General features: G+C 41.1%; 2 protein-coding genes across 2 annotated transcripts in view; one reads left to right on the top strand and one right to left on the bottom strand.

Moving 5' to 3' along the window:
* The first annotated feature begins 2,004 nt into the window (after window positions 1-2,004).
* On the top strand, window positions 2,005-17,293 carry atxn10 (ataxin 10). The gene is made up of 11 exons (XM_061714187.1): window positions 2,005-2,147; window positions 4,065-4,253; window positions 5,699-5,784; window positions 5,869-5,965; window positions 8,463-8,627; window positions 10,818-10,898; window positions 11,074-11,230; window positions 11,399-11,516; window positions 11,817-12,007; window positions 15,292-15,355; window positions 16,162-17,293. Exons 1-11 carry the CDS (start codon window positions 2,017-2,019, stop codon window positions 16,344-16,346), a joined length of 1,464 nt encoding a protein of 487 aa, XP_061570171.1. The 5' UTR covers window positions 2,005-2,016; the 3' UTR covers window positions 16,347-17,293.
* A 705-nt stretch (window positions 17,294-17,998) lies between these two features.
* wnt7ba (wingless-type MMTV integration site family, member 7Ba) overlaps window positions 17,999-21,799 on the bottom strand; it is a 57,166-nt gene continuing 53,365 nt past the window's right edge. The window contains exons 4-5 of the mRNA XM_061714116.1: window positions 20,923-21,194; window positions 17,999-20,080 (exon numbers count right to left, since the gene is read on the bottom strand). Of these exons, the coding sequence (XP_061570100.1) occupies window positions 19,601-20,080; window positions 20,923-21,194 (752 nt within the window). The 3' untranslated portion in view covers window positions 17,999-19,600. The remainder of the gene's footprint in view (window positions 20,081-20,922; window positions 21,195-21,799) is intronic.

Here is a 21,799-nt window from a genome sequence, read left to right as displayed (position 1 = left end):
ATTGGACATTTTAGTGTCCACATGAGTCAGATGTGTTGCAACATGCAGAACAACAGAGTCTAATGAGGAGGGTGATTAAAAGCGTGCTAATGATGACCTGTCATCATGGCATACTTCACTTAGGTTCAGTTCGGTTCATTGGAACAAGCTCCACTATGATATGCCTTTGCATAACTTGTAAAACTTCTTGATTTTTGTACAATTTCTTCTGTTTTGACAGACAAAATCCAATATGCGGCATTTATGTTCGTGCTTTTGACAACGCTGATTGTGTTTTGTGCTGGCAGACTCTCCAACCATCTGTAAATAATAAAGACTTTGTGTGGATGATTATGTTCTTTTCTGTTTTTCTGAGCTAAATCGTCTGCCACACCAGACTAAACCAGCGATCTTCTAGTTAACATAACTGAGGTTTCCAGAATGACTAAAATCTGATGGGATGTCCTGTTTTTCCTGTAAACTGGCTCCTCAGATTCCCCATCGTGCTGTACCACTTCCAGCTTGCAAAGGGTATTTCCAGTTGCTCCGAGAATGAATAATGGGATTTCTATAATGGGAATGTGTGCTTCTTTGAAGGCCTCATCTTAAAGCCGACAAATTGCTTGAGGTGGGTTCCTCCTACCATTCGTAATCAGCTGTCCTCAGCTCAGAGCCGTCTTTGACCACCGTCGTGCTGTCCCTGGCCTCTGGGGAAAACGTGAGGACAACCAAGTGAAGCTCTGATCTTAAATTCAATATGTTATATAGAAATCACAAAAACCTTTCTCATGGCGTTGTTGCAAATGTTTTGAGATTTTTGGATCGTTATGTGTACAAAATTGTAAAATGTTGGACCTAATTTAATGGGACATACATTAAGGAACAGACTTTGATGTACATTCTGAATAACTTCTTGCTAGAAAGCAATAAAAAATAAAGCTCTCTTAAGGTCCCAGCGAAGCATTTCTTTGGGTTGAAGTATGGGCGTTGACTAGGTCAATCCAAAATGTTAATTTACTTATCAGTCATGCGGACATAAATTTGGTGTTGTGCTTCAGATCAATCTCCTGCTGCATGATCTGGTTTGGACCAGCTTCAGATCACAGTGAGAAGGCTTCATGGTCAGATCAGCGGCTGGTGCTCACACCCAACCCCGTCTCTAGAGTTAAATCAACCCCAGCTGTATTACTGGATGGTTATGAGTGTAAAATGTTGTTTTGGAGCAAATCAAAGCATAGAATAGAATATGTGTTTGCAATGGAGCTATGTTAAAATTAAATGTTATTTTAAGCTTCTGACCAGATTTAAAAATGTCGTTCCACTTAAGTGGAAGTGTGCATAGGGTCCCTACCAATGAATCAAGGTCATTGTGACTTTACATGTGTAGAAAAAGTGTAATTAAAGGGCTGGTTGTAAATGAATGCACAAGTTGATTACTGATATTGAAAAATATCAGTATCCTTGGCTTGGAAAAGCATCCTTGGCTCCTGGATTAGTCCTTGTATACTGTAGACGGCAAGCATTAGAAGCTGAGGGCACAAACTCCTTCTTTTGCATCTATTGAAAGTTACTTGCATGTTATCAGTAATTGACCTGCCTTGACCTGTCATTTGTATTCCCTTTTTGTACACATGCACAGTTTAAATTCAATTGCTGGTTGTGTTAAAAAAATAAATCAGACATTACTCAACAGTTACTCAGTAGGCTACTTGAGTAGTTTTTTCACCAAGTACTTTTTTACTTTTACTCAAGTAATTATTTGGATGACTACTTTTTACTTCTACTTGAGTCATATTATTCTGAAGTAACAGTACTTTTACTTGAGTACAATTTTTGGCTACTCTACCCACCTCTGCTGAGATGTAATGGAGTAAAAGTATTAAACTGCATAAAAGCCATAAATGGTTTATGCATGACCGTCCATTGTTTGACTGGGAACAGCAGCACATGGTTTGGCTCCGCCCCCTTTCTGGGTTCAGCCAATAGCGTGTTAGAGCCGCCGCGGAGGCCCCGCCCACAGGCGTGACGCAGGGAAACATGGCAGCTACAGCGGGCAACAACATGGACATCTCCGCGTCCATCGCAGGGGTTTTGAAAGATAAACACAGCCCCGCACATCTGCAGGTGTTAAAGACGTTTACAGCTGCGCTGCGAGATGAAGAATACAGGTATGGTTTGAGATGTTTGCCTCTCTTTTGATAGGAAATTGAATGTGAGCTATGAGGCTAAGCTAACGGTGTGTCAGATAAGAGATCAAGAAAACATCTAATTTCTGTTTTTCCTCAGATATAATAGATATAAAAACCTATATACTTGGAAATACACTCACAAAAGACGAATGATTTGTCCTGCTGAAGTGCCACGAAGTGGCAGTCGTTATAGTTGTGGTTTTACAGTTGTTTTGACTGGTTATTGAGGGCAGCAATCAGCATATCATTAATCACACTGAACGTCTCATCCTGCAGCTTTAAACTTTTTTTTTTTTTCTATAGATATCTTTATTGAGGGCAATAAAAAAATAATTAAAAAAAGAAAAAAATAAGATTTACAATAACAATATAATTATCAATACCCTCCCCCTTTTTTTAACTTTTCATAACATTAATTAAACCAAAATAAATAAATAATAATAAGAGAAAGAAAATAAGAAAAAATTAATAAATAAGTAAATAAAAAAAAAAATAACACCACACCCCCCTTCCCTCCCTCATAGGGTCAATAGATTACATCATTCAAGATCATTTAACTTCTTTTCACATATGTCTATCAATATTGGAACAAATGAATAATAAATTTAATAATCAAGTCCTGCATAAACACATTCATTAATATAGTAGATGATTCAGTTCAATAGTTCAATAAAGGCAAAAAATCCAAAAAAGGTCCCCAAATAAGGTCAAAGTCTCTAGTTTTTTTTCTAACGGAATACAGTATTTTTTCTGGAGTACTATATGATCCAAGTTCATTGATCCACTGTTTGGGTGCTGGGGTTTTTTCCTGATTTCCAGTTTTTTAGAATACAATTTTTTGCTGCGGTGCCTGCAAGCAGAATGAAATACTTTTTATGATAAGTCATTGTGGCAGGGTGGAGGTGCAGCCACTCTGGTTGATTGGGTCACAGGTGTGTCCAATCAACCTCTCCACCCTGCCTGCCTTCATACGGCATGGCTCTGCTGGGAGAAGGGCCTGCTGCTGTTGGAGAAGCTGAAGCACGTGTGTCCTGTGTGTTGGGTCAAATAAAAGGTTCCTGCACTGAAACTCCGTGTCCTCCTCTATCCTGTCGGTCGGGCCCCGTAGCACTCGACCTGCTACAGTCATGTTTAGCGAACTGATATCTCCCAGTATCCAGACTTTAGGATCAAGAATATGGGATTTTAAAATGTCAGAGATTGTTTTGATCACCTATTTCCAGAAAGCATCTATAATAGGACAGTTCCAGAGATTTCCAGTATTTATTTTACATCTTTGGCACATGGCAGAGACCGCACTATTAAATTTATTTCATCTATAGGGAGTGTAGTAGACTTTTTTAACTATCTTTATTGATTTTTCATTCACACACAGAATATTATAATAAAGGACATTTCACATCTATTTCTGACTTAACAGTCTTAACCCCCCCCCCTCATCCCAACCCACATCCCTTCTCTCTTTACATCTCTCTTGTTATAAGATCCAAAATTACTACAAAATAACATACGATACTATTGTAAATACAGTCCGATGGTACCTTTAGCAAATTAAAGATATACATAAACTAAACAAATAACCAAAAATTACACTTTTACTGTCGCCCTCCAAAATCCTTCCGAGGTTCACCACTACTCTGAAATGTAGGTATCCTGCCCTGCATTTTCCTCCCGTAGAAGCACCCCTATATCTCCTTTTTTAATAAATTGATCAAATGGTTCCCAGATTTCCTCGTACATCCCGAGTTTGTTCTTTAATGTATATGTTATTTTCTCCATTGACCCACAGTGCCATAGCCTTGATCCAAGCACCGATTGTAGGTGCCTCCGTTTTCTTCAAACTGAGAGCAATAATCTTGCTTTAAACTTTTCTGTTGTGTTTTCTTGTGTTCTCAGGGATGCCGTGGAGCAGGAGACCTTCTCCAGCCTGCTGGGGGTCCTGGCCAGGCTGCAGGAGGAGCTGCAGGAGGAGCTGCAGGATGCTCAGAGGGACAGTGATGGTCTGCAGCTGCAGCTGACTGCAGAGTGCTTCAGGGCTCAGAGAAACTCCTGCGTCCAGAGCAAACGCAACCAAAACCTGCTCAGGTAGTTGTAGGTCCAATGCAGCTTGAAGGAGGTGGCAGTTGTCAACCCCAAGTATCTGTTTCAATTTAATATGAAGGGATTTTTGATGACTTTTAGAAAGTGACATCAAGCTCTCCTGGTCTCAGGTTTCTGCTATTGACAGAAACTGGCCAAAGTAGGTTTGAATGACTCTTGCAGTCATCAATTTCAGTAACAGTGTGTTCATTTGTGGCTCTTGCATATTGTCTTACACACATTCCTTGCCACTAGGGTTGCCAACTGTCCCTTGAAAAATGGAATCATCCCGTATTTATAAACTAAAGTACGTGTCATATATTGAGCTGAAAAGGGACGCACTTTGTCCCGTATTACTGTGAGAGTCAAAAATAGTCATAAAATGCAAATGGAAAATGGTATTGAGCTGTTTTTCTGTTTTACTACAACTGTAGCCTACAGTCATGGCCTTTGAGGCACAAATATGTTTACAAGTTTTCTACAGACTTTCTGTTTGCACTTTTGTTATTGCACCTTACAGAATGGATGTTCTGCTTTCTTTCTATTGTTTTATATTCATTTATAAAATTTTAAGTTAAGCAGGACAGGTTTCTGTTTAAGAAAGATACTAGCTGGATAATAATTTGTTTTCCATATGTTCATGGCGTTCAAAAATATGCATCTAATTCAATTCAGGTTCGAGTCAAATAGTTAAAAAATTGTTTCACTCACAAAAAAAGGGGCTAAAAAAATTCCTCACGCCAGGAAGGGTGAAGATGAGGTGTCCCTTATTTATTTTTCAGGGAGTTGGCAACCCTACTTGCCACTGTTTGGTTTAAGGGTTTTCTCCCACTAGGGGAGTTTTTTTTACCTGCCACTTTTTATGTAATAATTGCTCGGGGTCATGTTCTGGGTCTCTGGAAAGCGCCTAGCAGTGGTCACCAAGATCTACTGTGTCTACCGCATGTTTTGGATGTTTCGCGGCCTCAGCACACCTGATTCTAATTAACTAATTAAATCCTCATTAGCTTGTTATCAAGGTCTGGACAGTTCTGTTGTTGACACAGCTCCTTGTATCACGGTGTAGCATATAAAGCATGCAGGACCGTAGATCTCGAGGACCAGGGTTAAAGACCCCTGGCCTAGAGACAACTTCTGTTGTAATAGATGCTATGTAAATAAAAATGAATTGAATATCAAAACTAGTTGAACTGGCCCATATAGTTGCACTGAACATCCTGACAAAGGCGACCAAGAGATTCAAAAAGGTAATAACAGTAGCACCGATGAGTGACCCAGCAAGAATAAATTACTATTGACAGCAACTTAACTTCTGTGCCTGTGAGCTTAAAAATAAAAAATATCAGTTTTATAATAGGAATGTCTTTTACTTTTTTGCAAAACAAGAAAAACATGCAACGTTACTCACGCAACCTCTCTATCTTCCTCTTTTTTTTCTCATATAAATCTAGGGAACTGGGTTTCATTGACGTGTCTCTCAAGCTCTTGAGTTTGCTTCAGGCTTCAGATTTTGGGAGCCAGGATGCCGCATTTGAGCGTAAGTCTGAAGTTGGATGTCTAATAAAAGCACTCTACATTTCAGTGGGACGTCGTTAACTTCCTCTTTTCCTCTGTGGCTCAGCTCTTCGTTCTGGGATTCAGTTTCTTGGTAACTTGGGAGTTGGAAATCAAATGTGTAAAGATGACATTTGGCAGCTGAGCTTCCCTGAGATTCTCCTGTAAGTTCTGAGTTCAAGTCATATCTTCAACACAAAAAGCTATTGCTTGATTTAGATCATAAAATTGTCATAATTGACAACTGTACAACTACTACAACCATATGAGAAACATGTGGGATTTAGAAAAAAATGAATAAAACTGTGAATCTTCTGTTTCAATAGTATGAACCCAATATACATACCGGTATTTTTTTTCCTCAAATCATGTCACTCTCATTTTATTTGTTAAAATACATACATTTTTGCATTTCAGGCCTGCAACACATTCAAAGAAAAGTTGAGGCAATAAAGCTTTTATCTCTCTCACAACTAGGGGTGGGTATTGGGAAGGACCTCACGATACGATACGCATCACGATACTTGAGCCACGATACGATACACATTGCGATATCCCGATTATTATATTCTACATAGTTCACCAAAAAATTTAAAAATGCATTAAACATCTTAAAATCCAAGTTGTATATATGTACATCAGATGATAGTGATGGATCTTAAAATCTGAGTTGCACGTTCATCAGATTATAGTGACAATTCATGGGACAAACTGAGTCAAAACAATGTTTTATTATAACTATACAAGCTAAAGTTACAACATATTTGTATATGTTTTTCATATTATTTACATCATATGAAATTAACATTAAATTTAGTATGAGGTTGCTTTAATTATGTGGCAAATGATAATAAACACAAGAAAGATGGTACTAAAACCAAGGACAGGCACAGTGATCAGTCAGTATAGATATAAATCCATAAATAAATAAACCTCTGTCCATTATTTTTCATTTTTTAAGGACAGGCAATTGTGTTATATAAAAAATAAATTATAAAATGAAATAAAACGTGAAATAAAACCTGAGCTCAGTGCAGGGCCCTCCCAGGGTTGGTAGAGAGTGGCAATGCCCAGGACTGTCACTTAGGTAGGAGCACTGGGTGATAGAATGGGGAAAAAATCGGGGATAAAAAATATAAAAAAAAAAAAACGATATTCAAATTTTGAATATCGATATTGAATTAGCTGGAAAAGTATCGCGATATATTGCCATATCGATATTTTTGCCCACCCCTACTCACAACACTTAAAAGCAATTGTGCAACTAAGAATACCAGGCAACAAAGTGTTTCAGTTGGTATTTTGACCTCTTTGTCCTGTAAACACATCTTAGTTTGTGCAACAGTATGAGGCTCTCGTCGTTATATTTTTCATTTAAAAATGTTCCACACATTCTCCGTTGGGGATAGATCAGCACTGGAGACGGACCAGTCCAACAACCATAGCCTCTTTTTCCTCAGCCAGACCTTTGTAATGTGTGCTGAAGCCTGTTTTGTATCGTCTTGTTGAAAACTGGGTGGTTATCTCTGAAGAAAATGTGTTCTTAAAGGAAGTATGTGTTTCTTTAAAGCCCCAAAAGTGCTTATCTGCATGAAATCTACCATCACAGTTGTGTAAATAAGTTTCACCAAAGGCACTGATAAAACCCCACTCTTACACAGATGTGGTTTTTAGTTTAGTGGGTAATAACTGTATTTTTCCTTGGTCTGGGGCTGGAATTGTTCCATTAATCAGTAATACTGCTGAAGATAAGAGTATTGATATTGGTGAAAGCTCTGCACCATCTGATACCATCTGATTTAAAAATAATAATAATAATTTGTTTTTCATTTTTTTGTAGGCATTATCACAAGCCCAGGGATGTTGATGCTGCCTGTGGAAAAGTTTAACATGAAGTTTTAACCCAGTAAATTCACAAGTGGTATTTGTGAATGCAGCTTGATTTTGTGGTGTTTTTTTGACAAAGTAATTCCTTGGCTGCGCGGTTAACGCGATTATTTATACTTGCCATTACAGAGATGACGGGTCACAGATGTCCGGCTTACACCCTGACCCTTTTTTATGCGTTAAAATTTCTCCAGATTCCTTGAATGGTTAGATGATGTGAGCTGTAGAAGGGAAAATACTAAAATCTCTGCCAATCCGTCTCTGAAAGCGTTTGTTTATAAACATTTAAATCCTTTTCTTTCATATTTCATGACCAAGTGGGCATCTGATTCCGTGCACATCTTTGTTCCTTTCGAGACTAAACTTTAGTAGATGCTGCTCATGAACTAAATCATCACTACAATCACCTCCTGCTGACATCACTAGTTCAAAAATAACATAGTAATATTTTTCTTCCATCTTGTAGCAAATTATCATCTTTACAACTTTTTTTTTGGGGGGGGTGGGGCGTACGTTTCCGGCCTGAAATGCAAGTGGACATTTATTAACAAATGAAATGAGGCTTACCAGAAAAAATGCATGGTTTCTCCCCCATCCTGCATTTATCCATAATGTCCTGACTCTTCCTGATTTGCGATTGTCCAAATATGGCAAATACGAGGCTAAAGTTAGTCTTTGCTTTTAACATTTGTACCTAATTCTATTTGTGGACCACTTATAACTTTTATGGTTAAAATCCAAGTATCCGTCCTTACACTGTGGATGTGTGAACAGGCAGCTCCTGAGTGTGGAGGATGAGAAGGTGGTGGACTACACCTGTATGGTTCTGCACACGTGTCTGGATGAGGCCAAGGTGGAGGACTTGTCAAAGCCACAGAACATCAAGCTGGCGCTCAGGTTGATGGAGCTCTGCAGAACCCAACCTGACCTCGACTGGACGTGAGTGTGTGTGTTTGTGGTGGTAGCTGTTATGATGAATAAAAAGATTTATAGTTGTGTGCAGTAGCAAATTTAGATGCTGTGTAAAATGTACAAATGATGCAGAAAATCCTATATTATCAGATAATTCAAAGACAACATATCACATGTTGAAACTGCAAACATAACATGTTTTACAAAATAAATGCAAATTTTTTCTTGTTTTATTTTAAAAGCGACTTTTTTTTTTTATCTGCTTCACCAACTCTGTGAAAAGTCAAAAAGTTTTTCAGTCCTTTCAGGATGTTTTCTTTTAATGCTTGAGTTAAATGACTTCAAAATAAGTACAGTACATAAATAATAATTATGTCTTAATCAGTCAGATATTGGGTTTAAATGATTTGCAAGTCAATGCATTTTGTCTTTCCTCACATTTCTGGTTTAACATGTTGTCCTAGCACTTAAGGTAAGAATGCTTTATTTCCTGGAAGAGTTTGTTTTGGTTTTTCTTGATGTTTATTCAGTATTTGTTCAGCAGGATAAAATCCTGCTATTGGTTTATAAATCTGAGTGGTCTAGAGCCAAAATACATCTCTGATCTCCTGGTTTCTCCTTTTTAGTTTGTCTGTCTGTCTTTTGACTTTGACTTAGACTTTATTTGTCATTCGGATTTTTATCAGAAATGAAATTTCAAAGCAATAACAATATAGCACAGAAGTGAATATGTACAGTGGAAAAAAAAGGATAGGTAGATATCAAAGAAAAATATAGTATAACTAAGATAAATATAATTGCACAGTGGATGATAACTATAATAGAAATATTACATGGTAAGTTGTCTATATGAGACCTAATATATACAGAATGGATAGATACTGGACGGATATAGGATATTAACATAAATATAATTTCACAGTGTATTTGTATATGTAGCTACCTTTTGTTTTACCAAATAAGATAAATATATTTACACAAAGACACAAATGAAAGGTGATCACATATAGTCCATTTGTAATGTATGTTACACAGTAGTATGTAGAGATCCTGAGTGAGAGGGGTGGTCCTGTGTTGGTGTGTGAAAGAGCAGAGGAGGGGATGGGTGGGGTGTGGGGTCATGGTTACAGAGGGTTCGGCAGTCTTATGGCATGTGGGAAGAAGCTGTTTATAAGTCTGGCTGTTCTGCTCCGCCGGCTGCCGACTGTTCTTCCAGACGCCAGCAGTGAGAACAGTCCCTGTGAGGGTGGGAGGGGTGTCTGGTGATGTCAAAGACTGTTTTCTTGCAGTGTCCTGGAGGGGAGGAAGTGAAGTCTCTGATTTTCTCCGCTGTCCTCACCCCCCTCTGTAGGGACATCCAGTCCGAGGCGCTACCCAGACTGAGATGGAGCTCGTCAGGATGCTCTCTATAGTTCCTCTTTAATTCTGCTTTTAAACTCTTTGTAATACTTTTTTTTTTGTTATTGAGATCAATAGCCAAAGTAACAATGGTACATACATCTTCATAACTATTTCGAAGAAAAAAAAAACAATAGAAAGATCACTACATTCAGTGACCGTAGTGTACCAAGTATCACTAAAAGAAAATCACAAGTCAAAGATTTTTTTCCCTTTTTTTTTTTATCCCCTCCAACATAGAAACATAAAAATAAATGGATATAAAATTATAGCAGGATAAGAATTAATTACGCAAAAAAAAGAATAGAAAATAGATAAATAAAAAGAAAATAACAAAAAATAAATACATTAAATTAAATTAAATTAAATAAAAGAAAAAAGAAAACAGCTCACTAAACTATTACTCTAAACACCATAATGCAAATACACACCCACACATAAATACAATTGCAAAAAGGAAAGAAAAAGTATATGAAAACACCTGAATGAGTCCCAAGCACTAACAGGCACCTCTGAGTGGGTAACACTTTTAAGTTTGAAACATGGGATATGAAATATTGCCATCTTTGATAGAACCTTTCAGTACTTCCACGACTAGATTACTTGATTTTTTTCAAGTTTCAGAAAAGACATCATATCCTTAAGCCACATAGAAATTGAGGGACTTACAGCAGATTTCCAATGTAACAATAATGTACGCCTTGCTATCAAAGATCTTTGTAATACTTTTATTCAATTTTTTGTGTGTGTAATGTACTTTAAATTGTCTTGTACATGAAATGTGCTGTACAAATAAACTTGCCTTGCCTTCATTTCTAGGGTGCTCACTGTAACCCAGCATTTCCTCAAGTCTTCAGCTTTGGTGGAGAGCATGTACTCTGAGATGTGCCACAATGAAAGGTAGCTCTCTTTATCATATGGCAGAAATATCATAAAACATAGTGGATCTTGATGCGTGGGGAAAGGGACAGTACTGCTACTCAAGTCTGGCCTGTGATGTTGGTAGCTGTGATTCAGACTTTCCAAGGTACATGTGTCTTATAGACGCACACATTTGTCTCTGCTTTTTTAACAGAGTTACCCTGTTGGAGCTGCTGCTGGCCCAGATGAGAGAAGAGGATCTAGACGAGTGTGGCATCCACACGAGTGTGGCTCATTTCCTGGCCAGTTCCTTCCAGCAGGGTTGTGGAGCCGTGCTCACACTTGCTACTGGTTCTGCTTCCAGTGAAGATGTACGCACACTAAACATCAATGACACAAAAACAGATGCATGCCCTCAAAACATCCTTAAGTTTTATTTCTTCCCATGTGGTGCTTCTATTACACTGTTGACTAATTTTACCAAATCGTGTTTCATCTGTAAACACTGTTGGACACCTGTTGGTTGTAATTCCCTGCAGGTCCTGCAGGAGGCGCTGACTGTGATCAGTCTGCTGGACGTGTTGTGTGAGATGACCTCAGACCGCAAGCAGTTCATGTTCCTGCAGGACCACCTTGACCTTCTTGTGACTACAGTCGGTAAATAGAAAAAAAGAAATAAAGATATATGAATAGATGCTGCCGCTCCAAAGATCCAGATTTCCATCATGTCACCAGCAAAGTAGAAAGTTTGGATGCCTTTACAACCCTCTTCCATTCTGAGTGGCAGTATTCACTAAAATGTGACTAGACTCATGTTTTGACATTTTAGTTTAAAATGATAATTGAATCATTGTATGTTATTTTGTTTTATTTGTGGTACAGTGTTTTTTTATTGTACTTTCTTACTCTTTTTGTCTTCTGTTTTCTCTCCGCTCATTTCTAACATTTTCTCTGCAGAGCTCCTGAAGCAGGTGCATGCCATAGGGAAGGCCAGCAAGAACATTTTCAGCACCACTCAGAATTTTTCCTCCTTTGCTGAAGACGGAGATGAGGATCCGTCCTCTTACTCCCCTGTCATCAGCTTCAAAGCCCACCTCATCAGGCTCATTGGAAACCTCTGCCACAGCCACACCAGCAACCAGAATAAGGTTTGGATTGCATTACATTTGATTACGAGGATGAGTGAAGGAATTTGTGGTCAATTTAACCTGCCGACGATTGGTAAATGTATCAAGCAGTAATTTGATATTTCAACCGAAGCCACACATACTGTAGCTCAGATCATGCGGTTGACGCTGCTTGGATCAGACACTGAGGGGAAATGGGAGTGATGCTCTGCTGTGGTCGGTGGGTTGGACAGCACAGCTGACAGTCCACCCCCAACCAGCACATGCAGGATGTCTTTGGATTTGAAACTCTTGTGAATCCTAGATACATCTTGGTTTGGTTACCTCTTAATGGTTTAAACTTAGGGCTGTGCGATTAATCGATTTTAAATCTAAATTGGATTTATTAATCAAGACGATGTTAAAAAAAGGAAAATCGTAAAATCGATTTTCCTCTCGCATCTAGTCTAGTCATCTTTTTTTGGTCAAGAAGATTGTAAATGTTGTCACTTTACTAAACCCAAGGAGGATTCACAGTATCTTTCAGTTGCACTTCATTCCCAATAGGGAAATTTGCTTGCTATTTTTCTTTAAAAATAAAGATAAAATATTTGAAACAATTTATTCCATTGCCTTTTGTAGTTTTACCCAAAAAATCGAAATCGAAATCGAAAATCGGGTTTTCAGAGAAAAAAAATCGGGATTTTATTTTTGTCCAAAATCGCCCAGCCCTATTTAAAATATGAGTTTATGTCATTCAGAAACAGGATTGGTGCTTTGGGTCTTTTAACATGATAAACCCTCACCCAGGGGACCCAGCCAGGGTCGATCAGACCTCCACTTTGGTCCCAGCAGCACTGAATCACAGCTCACTTGTCTTTAGCTGCAACAACCAGGATTCATTTTCTGCAGCCTCATTGGTGTACTGAGGCTTGGGATCACTCAAAACTTTCTCCTGGCAGCCCGTGTTATCTCAAGCAACATGTAGATCCTTCAACCCCCAACTTCAGCACTACTCCACCCTCTCCTGGTACCTTGCCTTCCTGCGTTCATTTGCCTACTGCAGATTTGGTCTGGACCTGGGTCTGCTCCTCTTCCCTGACATCCTTAAGTGGCTGGAATGTTTATTGATGGCTTCTTCAATGGCCTGCAGCACCTGATCACGCGGCCAGCAATCCATCCAAAGGCAAGTCTTTCCCCAGATGTGAATGTGCCTAACTTGGAAAATTCACCTGTGGTCCCACACTGTGGGCAGTGATGGAAGGAATAAGATCCCGGATGCAAGCGGAAACTGAAATGTTTCCTCCACAGGGTGGCCGGACTCTCCCCTTATTGATGGGGTTAGAAGTTCAGCCATGTGGGAGGAACTCGGAGTAAAGTCTCTGCTCCTCCACATCAGCAGCAGCCAGCTGAGGGGGTTTTTGCATCTGGAGAGGATGCCCCCCTGGTATGCCTCCCTCAGGAGGCATTTAGGGCATGTTCAACTGGGAGGAGGCCCCGAGACAAACCCAGGAGATGCTGGAGAGATTACATCTCTGGGCTGGCGTGGGAAGGCCTCGGTATTCCCCTCGAGGAGCTGGAGGAGGTGGACGGGGAGATGCAGGTCAGCGCCTTTTCTGCTGAGGCTGCTGCCCCCGTGACTCGATCTTAGATAAGCAGAAGCTAACAGATGAGAGGATCCCTGAACACTTTATTTTTCTTTTAATCAGTTGAACACAATGGGCTCAAAGTTGAAAGCGATGCAGAATTTGCTGTGACAGATCTTTTCTGAGCCTTGCAAATGAGAACATGTCTTATGGAGTAGGGTGTTGCTTCAACTCTAGCTGCTCTCTACAGCTCCCTCACTCGTTGTACAGATGTTATCGTCTTCACTCCCCAGACATCTGTCAGCATCTGCCTCTTTGCAAAAGAAGCATTGAGAGATAACGAAACAGATGGAGAAGAGTTGGCTTCCCCAGTATCCTTGGCACATTATGGACTCAGTTGTACTTAATAGAAACAGATTTGAGGAATGCTTGTGGGATGGCCACCCTCAGTTGGCCTCGCTATAATATTTATGGATGCTGATCTGTGGTCTGTCAGTTGTCAGAAATCACCCCGTATCTGTTTTCACGGAGATCTCTTCCAGTAAACCGAATGTCACTGTGTTCACCTTCAGAAGAGATTGTAATTTCAGATATGCATGCAAGGCACTGAACGGCTTGTACCGGGGCTGAATTCGGCGTCCAGTTGCTTGTTAGTCATCCCTTTATGAGCATGGACGTGATGTTAGCAGCGTTTGCTCTGAAAGTGGAAACAGCAGACCTAGGTGCTCGCTGCACCGCGTTCCTCTGACAGTCCGAATGACATTTCCATTTTCTGAAACTCAGCACTTTGTGTTGTTCTGCTGCTCCCCCCAGTCTGTTTTGAGGGTTAACCACAATAACAATGGCAAGCAAAGACAATAATTAAGCCTATAGAATCGGACACGTGATAAAGAGCAGATCACCCCGTTGTGGTGGTCTCGGACCAACCACAACCACACTGCTGCTCTCGCATGGATGTGAGACTCTGCTAAAGACATCCTCATATATTGTTTTTTTTTTCTTTTCTGTTGGAGCCGCTTGAAAATTCTGTTAATCTTTTCAAATTATAATGTATCTGTTTCCTTTAAGTAAGTGCATGTTGACATATCTGAAGAAGTGACTATTATCTGGAGTAGACTGCATAAGAATCAGATTTTACGTTTTTAACTTTTGTTAACTTGCATAGATTTGTTTATTCAGAACATTTGAGGTTTTTTTGGCCTTCAGGAAGAATGTAAATGACATTATTGTGTGTAAAAGCAGAACGTATTTGTGTTTGATGCAGCTGATGCTTTGAGTCTTCTTGATGGATTAAACCAAGTGCTGCTAGAAACACTAGACGCTCGGTCCGTTACACCTGCGGCTTTCCTGACATACGTCAGAGAGTCCGCCTGATGCAATGTATACAAAATGTAGTGATGCATATTGCTTTGTGTGCAATCTTGTTGTTTTCTTTTTTAGTTTTCTTATATGCAAAATTTTATCATGCAATATGGGAAATAGTCAACTTTGTTGTGTAACTAGAGTGTTATTTAATGATGATAAATACTGTTCTATTTATAATCTGACTGCATCACAGCGTACACGCACTCTTAATACCACAACAGAGCTTTTTCTGTTTGGACAAAAATGTCAGCAGTTTCCGTTCCTGGATTTGGGTGATCAAATAATTGGAAATTAAATGTAAAACCATAAAATTGTGATTTTTTTTTTTTTTGTAATTTTAATTTAAAAACATTTTAAATCAATGTTTTTTCTTAGGTGAGAGAACTTGAAGGCATCCCCCTCATCCTGGATAACTGCAACATCGACGGCAACAACCCTTGTATCCTTTTACTGGCAGATGACGATCTGGAGACTTAACAATCTGTGTTTGTGTTCCTGAATTTGACATTTATCTAAACCACGGTTATTTATATCAAGGAATCGTTTTGGTCGTCTCCTTCTGACCTTTAACATTTAACAAAAAACATTTACTGAGGATGCTGGAGAGTTTGCCGCTGATAATGAATGTTGCGTCCAGCTTTAATTATAGGCCGGTAATTTAGTTCCCCCAAAAAGGGGAATTGTCATCAGATTTCTGTATCTTTGATTATATAGAGAGGGGGGTTTGTTCTGGGGAAAAACCTCCATGTGCAATTTGTGAAACTGTTTCAGAAAAAATGTGTAAAGCCTTTGAATATATTTTTCTTTCACGGTGCATGATATCTTCAAAACTTTCCGAGAATCTGAAGTAATGTTGTTGTGGAAGGGACATGGTTGAAATTAAATCTCCAAGGCCCAATATCTTTGAGGCTCAGGCACCGCTACATTAAAACAGACATAACTTTATAATGGAAATCACTGCATGGGCTCAGGAAGACCTCTGGAAATTATGGGCTACATAAATACAGGTCAATGCAAAGAACAAGTCACATGTGAACGCGATCCAGAAATGCTGCCGTCTTCTCTGCTCCAAAGCCTTTTCTTGAGAACGATGCCGTGTCCATCATTGAATATTTGTGTGTTGTTTCCCCAGTCATGTATGGAAAGTTTCTGGAAATTATTTATAGGAATGTTTCCGTCCCTTTGCAGCGCTTCTTTACGTGCGAGTGAAACCCAGACATCATTTTCCTTAACCAACCTCTTAAGTTATCAGCCAGTGGGCCATCTTTGCCATCCGGAACCTCCTGGAACACAACACGCAGAACCAGGAGCTGGTTGCCGGCTTGGAGCAGCGCGGGCCGGTCGACTACTCTGCACTGAAGGAGCTGGGCCTCCTGATGGAGGAGCGAGACGGAGGTTTCTTGCTAAAAACTGTGAGAAAAGACTCCTGAACACGATGAAGCCGTGAGGAGAAGGAGAGGTTTTCATGCAGAGGAAATGCGAGCTTCGTAGTTTGTGTCTTAGTAGTTTCATTGATGTTGCGCTTGTTCTGCTGATTGAAGACCTGATTTCAGATTAAAGGGGGGAAAAAAAGGCCTGCGCCTGTCACACAAAGTTGAATGATGCATTGCTGAGAGATTTACGAGGAGAAAAAAAAGTGCTTTTAATTTAAATATCTGAACAGTGTGTGTGACCCGTTTCTACCTCAGTTATGCCAGCGCTCACACCCTGCTGGGGCTCAAGGTATTACTGATACACAAAAGGCTCATGAGGTCTCCCCGGTAAAGAATCAGAGGTCAGAGGTTCAGCAGCTCCTGCTTTTGTCCTGGTCTGAGTCTGGGAAATGAGGAGTTAGTGAGGGGTGAGCTCACGCTGGCACCTTTTTGAAGAGACTGATGCCTTGTGGTTTAATCCAAAGACAAAGCGCACCACAGCATCCAGGCTTTTTGCCTTTCAGAAACGGTGGTGCTACCAGCAGGAGTTGAAGTTTAATCTGAGGCCCTTAGTGGCTTACGCAGTAACCATGAAACAGAGAATGACCAAAACATCATGCAATCTACCCCCTCCTTACCTTAGCTAATTAAAAAGTGGCATCTCAGTTCTAGTACCAAGGCCTCCTTATTAAAACGCTTAAAATGACTGCTTATCTGGACATGTTTACTATTATAATGGAGGACATGCAAGTGGAAAGACATGTTTAATCCACTCGTATTTTGCACCTCAGGGCCATGATACAAGTATCTGACACTATGCATGCTTTGTAATGTTAAAATAAGGCTCGTTGAACATCATGAGCTGATCATTGTACCTTTGCTTGCTTACCAACTCATATTCATCGTAGTCATGAGAATTTACTCTTCATCTAACCCATATCTTGAAAATTAAGGCATGCTGCAATAACCATCATACCAGACTCCAATAAGCCAATAACTTAGACTTCTGGACCCCTGAACAGTGGGACCGTACTGAACATGTGTATCTATAAAGCTAATATAAGAATAATCGAGGGACGGAATCAGATGAGAGGCATTAGTTGAGCAGTACGACATCTCACTGATGTATAAGCTGACCGGTCCTGACACCTCAACAATGCAGCGCTTTATGGGCCTGCTCCACCCTGTTTGCTTCTCTGTCTGATTTTTAATGACAAAATGTACTGAAACAATTGGATGGACTTCCCTCGCAATCCGGCCGCATAGTGAGGGGAGCTTATATGGTTCCGGTCCCCAGCATTTCAGACGGCTAACAAAACAGATGTTACTTGCGCTCGACTGCCCGGCTGCAATGCTTTTCAGCCCCACAGGAAAGAGGCTGTGCAAGTCAGCCGCGCTGAATGAGGTGGCAGGGCCACAGCCGCGCGCTCATCTCCCCGCACATCAGGCAAGACCACTAACTCGGGTTTCCTAGATCAGCACTTTACACCGCAGACTAATGTACCTGCTCCTTCTGATTTGGGCTTCAGCCAAAAAACAACAAAAAACCCCACTTTGATTCACGTCTGGATTCATGTCTAATAAAGAACTGAAACAAAAAAAATCTTTCTAGTTTTCTTTTCTCTTTTCCATTAAAAGGCCAAATGTAACAAAACTCAAGAGGCATTAAAAGATAGTTTTATTTATAGGAAAAAAAACAAAGAACACAAATCTCCAGGATTATAATGAAGCAGACTGTTTTTTTGCGATTAAAACAAATAAACTTAAGCTGTATTTGAAGTTATAGTAATGCCTTGACGAAACACTGTTGTCCCTAATTCACTAGAGGCTTCGTGAGACGACCGAAAGCAGGAAATCTGCTCGACTTAATTGTTCGTGGGAGCTTTCAGTGCATTATCCACTAGCTTCTTCCATGACTTGATGCTTAATAGTGGTTTTCACGAGCGTCACTCACCATCCTCTGAAGCAGCTCAACGTTGATGAGGCGAGCCATCGTACCGAGCTGAACAATCACGGAGTATTTACAGTTCAGGAACATGAATCAACAACACAAACTCCAAATAATTTATAGCTTTCAACTCTGAATACGACATTAGAAAACACTTGTAAATAGTGACTCTCCCCCATCTCTAAATGACATAAAGTGCCACGGTTCTCATACAAAAATATACTCTTCAAATTGTTTCGAAAGTTATATAAAGCCTAAATAAACACTTCTGAATGCATTAAGGGTGCTTTCCAAAAATAGCTTGGAGGCCTTTGATCCTCTCGTACCCCCTTCTGTGTGGTTAGGACACATGCCATCCATCCAGGCAGGCCGAAACCGCGCTGGAAGGCCTTGTGTAAGCAGAGGCCGCCATGTGGAATTCCACGTCTCTGCAAGCTCACGGGTTGGTTGGAGGTATCTGAACCTGATTGCACCTCCGTCGGGTTCCAGCGAGGAGGACTTGGTTTTCTCACAAGTCCGGAGCCCTCCTAAAACTAAGCAGTCAGGATGAAGTGCTGCTTGGATTTGCATTAAAAGCACTAGATGTGTGTGTGTGTTTGCCACCGCTGGTTGTTGGTGGGAGAGACTATCTGGGCTTCAGGTAGAGGTATGAGAAAGTTCAACACCTGACAGCACCAAGACCCCTTTAAATAACTCGTGTTGAGTTAATGAAACATTAACATGTAAGTGCAAAAGAATCTAAAACAAGATATGGCACTAATGAGAGTTAAAAAGGTTGAATATTTGAATGTTTAGTGATTGTAAATGTGACCCCATACAACCAAATGAAATTAATTTAAATGAATGACTATTACAAAGAGGGGGGAATGCTATTGAATTTGTTATTGAAGGCATTTTACATAAATAATTATGTTTAATTTTCAGTGTTTAAACAGACTACAGTGTGAGAGGACAGTTGAACGTGTTTGGCTGCCGACCTCCAGGCCTCAGGGCAGTCCAGAGTACATTTATCTCTTTTATCCCGCTGAGCATCTGTAATATACATCTTTGCACGCTGCCGTCTCCATAATCGGACTCGGCTGGAGGCAGAAGGAGAGCATCGAATCCTTTCAGCGTCACCTTCTCGGTATCTTGTCATCTTTGCATCAGTTTGGAAGCTTAAACGTGTCATAAATGTTCGCTGCTCCCAGTGATTTCCGAACCGCGGCTTCAGTGTCATCATCCTTTTCTCTCAAGAGGTCCAAACAGGATGTCAACATGTGCAAAAATCTGATAAATACTTCCAGGTCCTTTTGATTTTTCCCATGTCCCAATTTCCTTATTCCTACTTGCACGTGAAGACTTCTGATTTCTCACTGCAGGTGTTGCACTTGACGAAACAGCACCAGTGGAACTTGCAGTTGCACTGCCAGACCCGCGTGTAGTGGTGGGTGTTGTAGCCCCGGCCGCAGCACATCACGTTGCAGCCGTCCGTGTGGGTGGAGGTGCCGTTGCAGAGCCGGCCCCTGGTGCCCGTGCTCCCCGTGGCCGTGTCCTCCTCGCAGTAGTTGGGCGAGCGCTCCAGGTACACCAGGTCCGTGTCCGTGGGCTTCTGGTAGCCCCGGGCCTCCTTGAGGCGCAGGAAGGAGGGCTGGCGGAGCCGCGAGGCCCGGACCGGCTCCACCTGCACCGCCTCGCCGTAGCGCTCCTTCAGCAGGTAGCCGATCTCTCTGAACTTGGGCAGCGTGATCCAGCAGGTCTTGGTGGTGCAGGAGCCCGACACGCCGTGGCACTTGCACTCCAGCTTCATCCTCTCCTCCAGGATCTAGAGAGGGTAAAAGTGGTGCGATGTTGAAATTCAGATGATTACGGGCTAAATTTATACGCGCTGCTTTAATTAGGAACAGTTTATCCTGTTTGTTTTGGTAAGATAGGATTTCTGCGGGCACCCTAATTTTCAACACAGCGGCAGAAAGCCATTTTTCTGTCAAAAAGAGGAGAAGTCATACCCCCGAACTCTAGCCTCTAATTAGCTTGACCTTTTTTGCAGACCACAGAATGGCAAGACGGCCGGAGAAAGCTGACCAGAGCTCTTGTGCAACCTTACGTCCAGAATAACAAGCTGGTTTTAGCCAGATTTACATTATAAAGTCCCTAACTATTTTTAGACGACATGATTGACAGGTGATTGACTGGCTTGGCACTTGATTCCTCATCATGACAGATTTAATGAAGTTAAAGTTACAGGAAATGGAATTGACCGAGCCCCTAAACGGCACACGTCATTAGTCAAATCAGCCACTCTGTCTTTTCTCACATGGTTATCACAGTTTTTTGGAAGTTGCTCTGGACTTGTTGGTTCAGCGTGCGCGGTGATGCAGAAGTGTGGTTTTTGCTGCTGCCACTGAGAAAGGAAGAGAGGGAGACTTGCAATAATATCCTCTGTTCTGAATGAATGCCGGGCAGCTCAGTGGATGGATAGCGGAGCTTTATCTCCCAGGCCCCGCGTTTTACAATCCTGATGCCAAAAATGTCATTAAAAACAGATGCAATGATTACAACGGAAGATTAATTTGATTATCAAAGGAAGTGGAAAGTATTAGTATCAAGGGTCAAAGTAGCATTTCTTTGCTAATGTTTCAGACGGGTTGTCCTGCATGGTCTCACCTTTCGGCCCGCCTCGTTGTTGTGCAGGTTCATCAACCTGCGGGCGTTTTTCTTGATCTCGCGGGCGTCCACGAAGCGCCGCGAGAACTCCACCCCGTACTTGACGTCGGCCGAGCAGCCCCCCCATTTCCAGCTTTCCTCCTGGTCGTGGTAGCCCTGCTTCTCGCGGTCGCAGCCGCACTGGCTCAGGTTGCCTTGGCTACACGCCGTGGTCACGGCGTGGGCAACCCCAGCTGCAGTGATGGCGTAGGTGAAGGCCGCCTCCCTGCTGCCTGCAGGAAGCAAAGAAACAGAAACAGTGTGGATTAGAGGTCAAACAGAGGGTAATGATGGCATCTTAGTTCAGTTACTCGCAGTGCTGAATCTGAGTTACTGTGTCATGTCTCGTAAGAAAGAAAGTACACCCTTCATGCACATTGTGAAGTTGTGTCTCACTGTAACAACCGGGTAGAAGGAGTTTATTCAATGCTGAACTTTACCCAGAGCTGATGACCAGAGACATTACAGAATTGTTACAGGACAACAAAAACACAGACCATCCTCAGCTGTAATGCGGTGAAGGCAATATTGCACGTATTGTGTAGATATGGATCTACTCTGGATGATGTCTTGGTGAGAACAGTAAAACTTTGCTGCCAAACTTCCCTCCGTGTCCTTGTCTGTGCTCCAGACTTGTCCTTTTTATTGGCCTTTCCATTACAACCGAGGGAAGAAGTGTTCCTTCTCCTGGCTCTCTCTTTTGCTCCTTGACTACTTTTTCAGCACCTCCTCTTGAGCGAGTGTAGATGTGGGGTCTTTGGAGAGCTCAATAAGGGACACAGCTTACCTGTTGCCATGGTTCCTTATCGTGGAAGATGTCAAAAAGCCCCTGTGTCTT

This window comes from Cololabis saira, chromosome 23 (assembly GCF_033807715.1).
Source record: "Cololabis saira isolate AMF1-May2022 chromosome 23, fColSai1.1, whole genome shotgun sequence".
Taxonomy (NCBI): Eukaryota; Metazoa; Chordata; class Actinopteri; order Beloniformes; family Belonidae; genus Cololabis; species Cololabis saira.
This window is presented reverse-complemented; position numbering and strand designations above follow the sequence as displayed.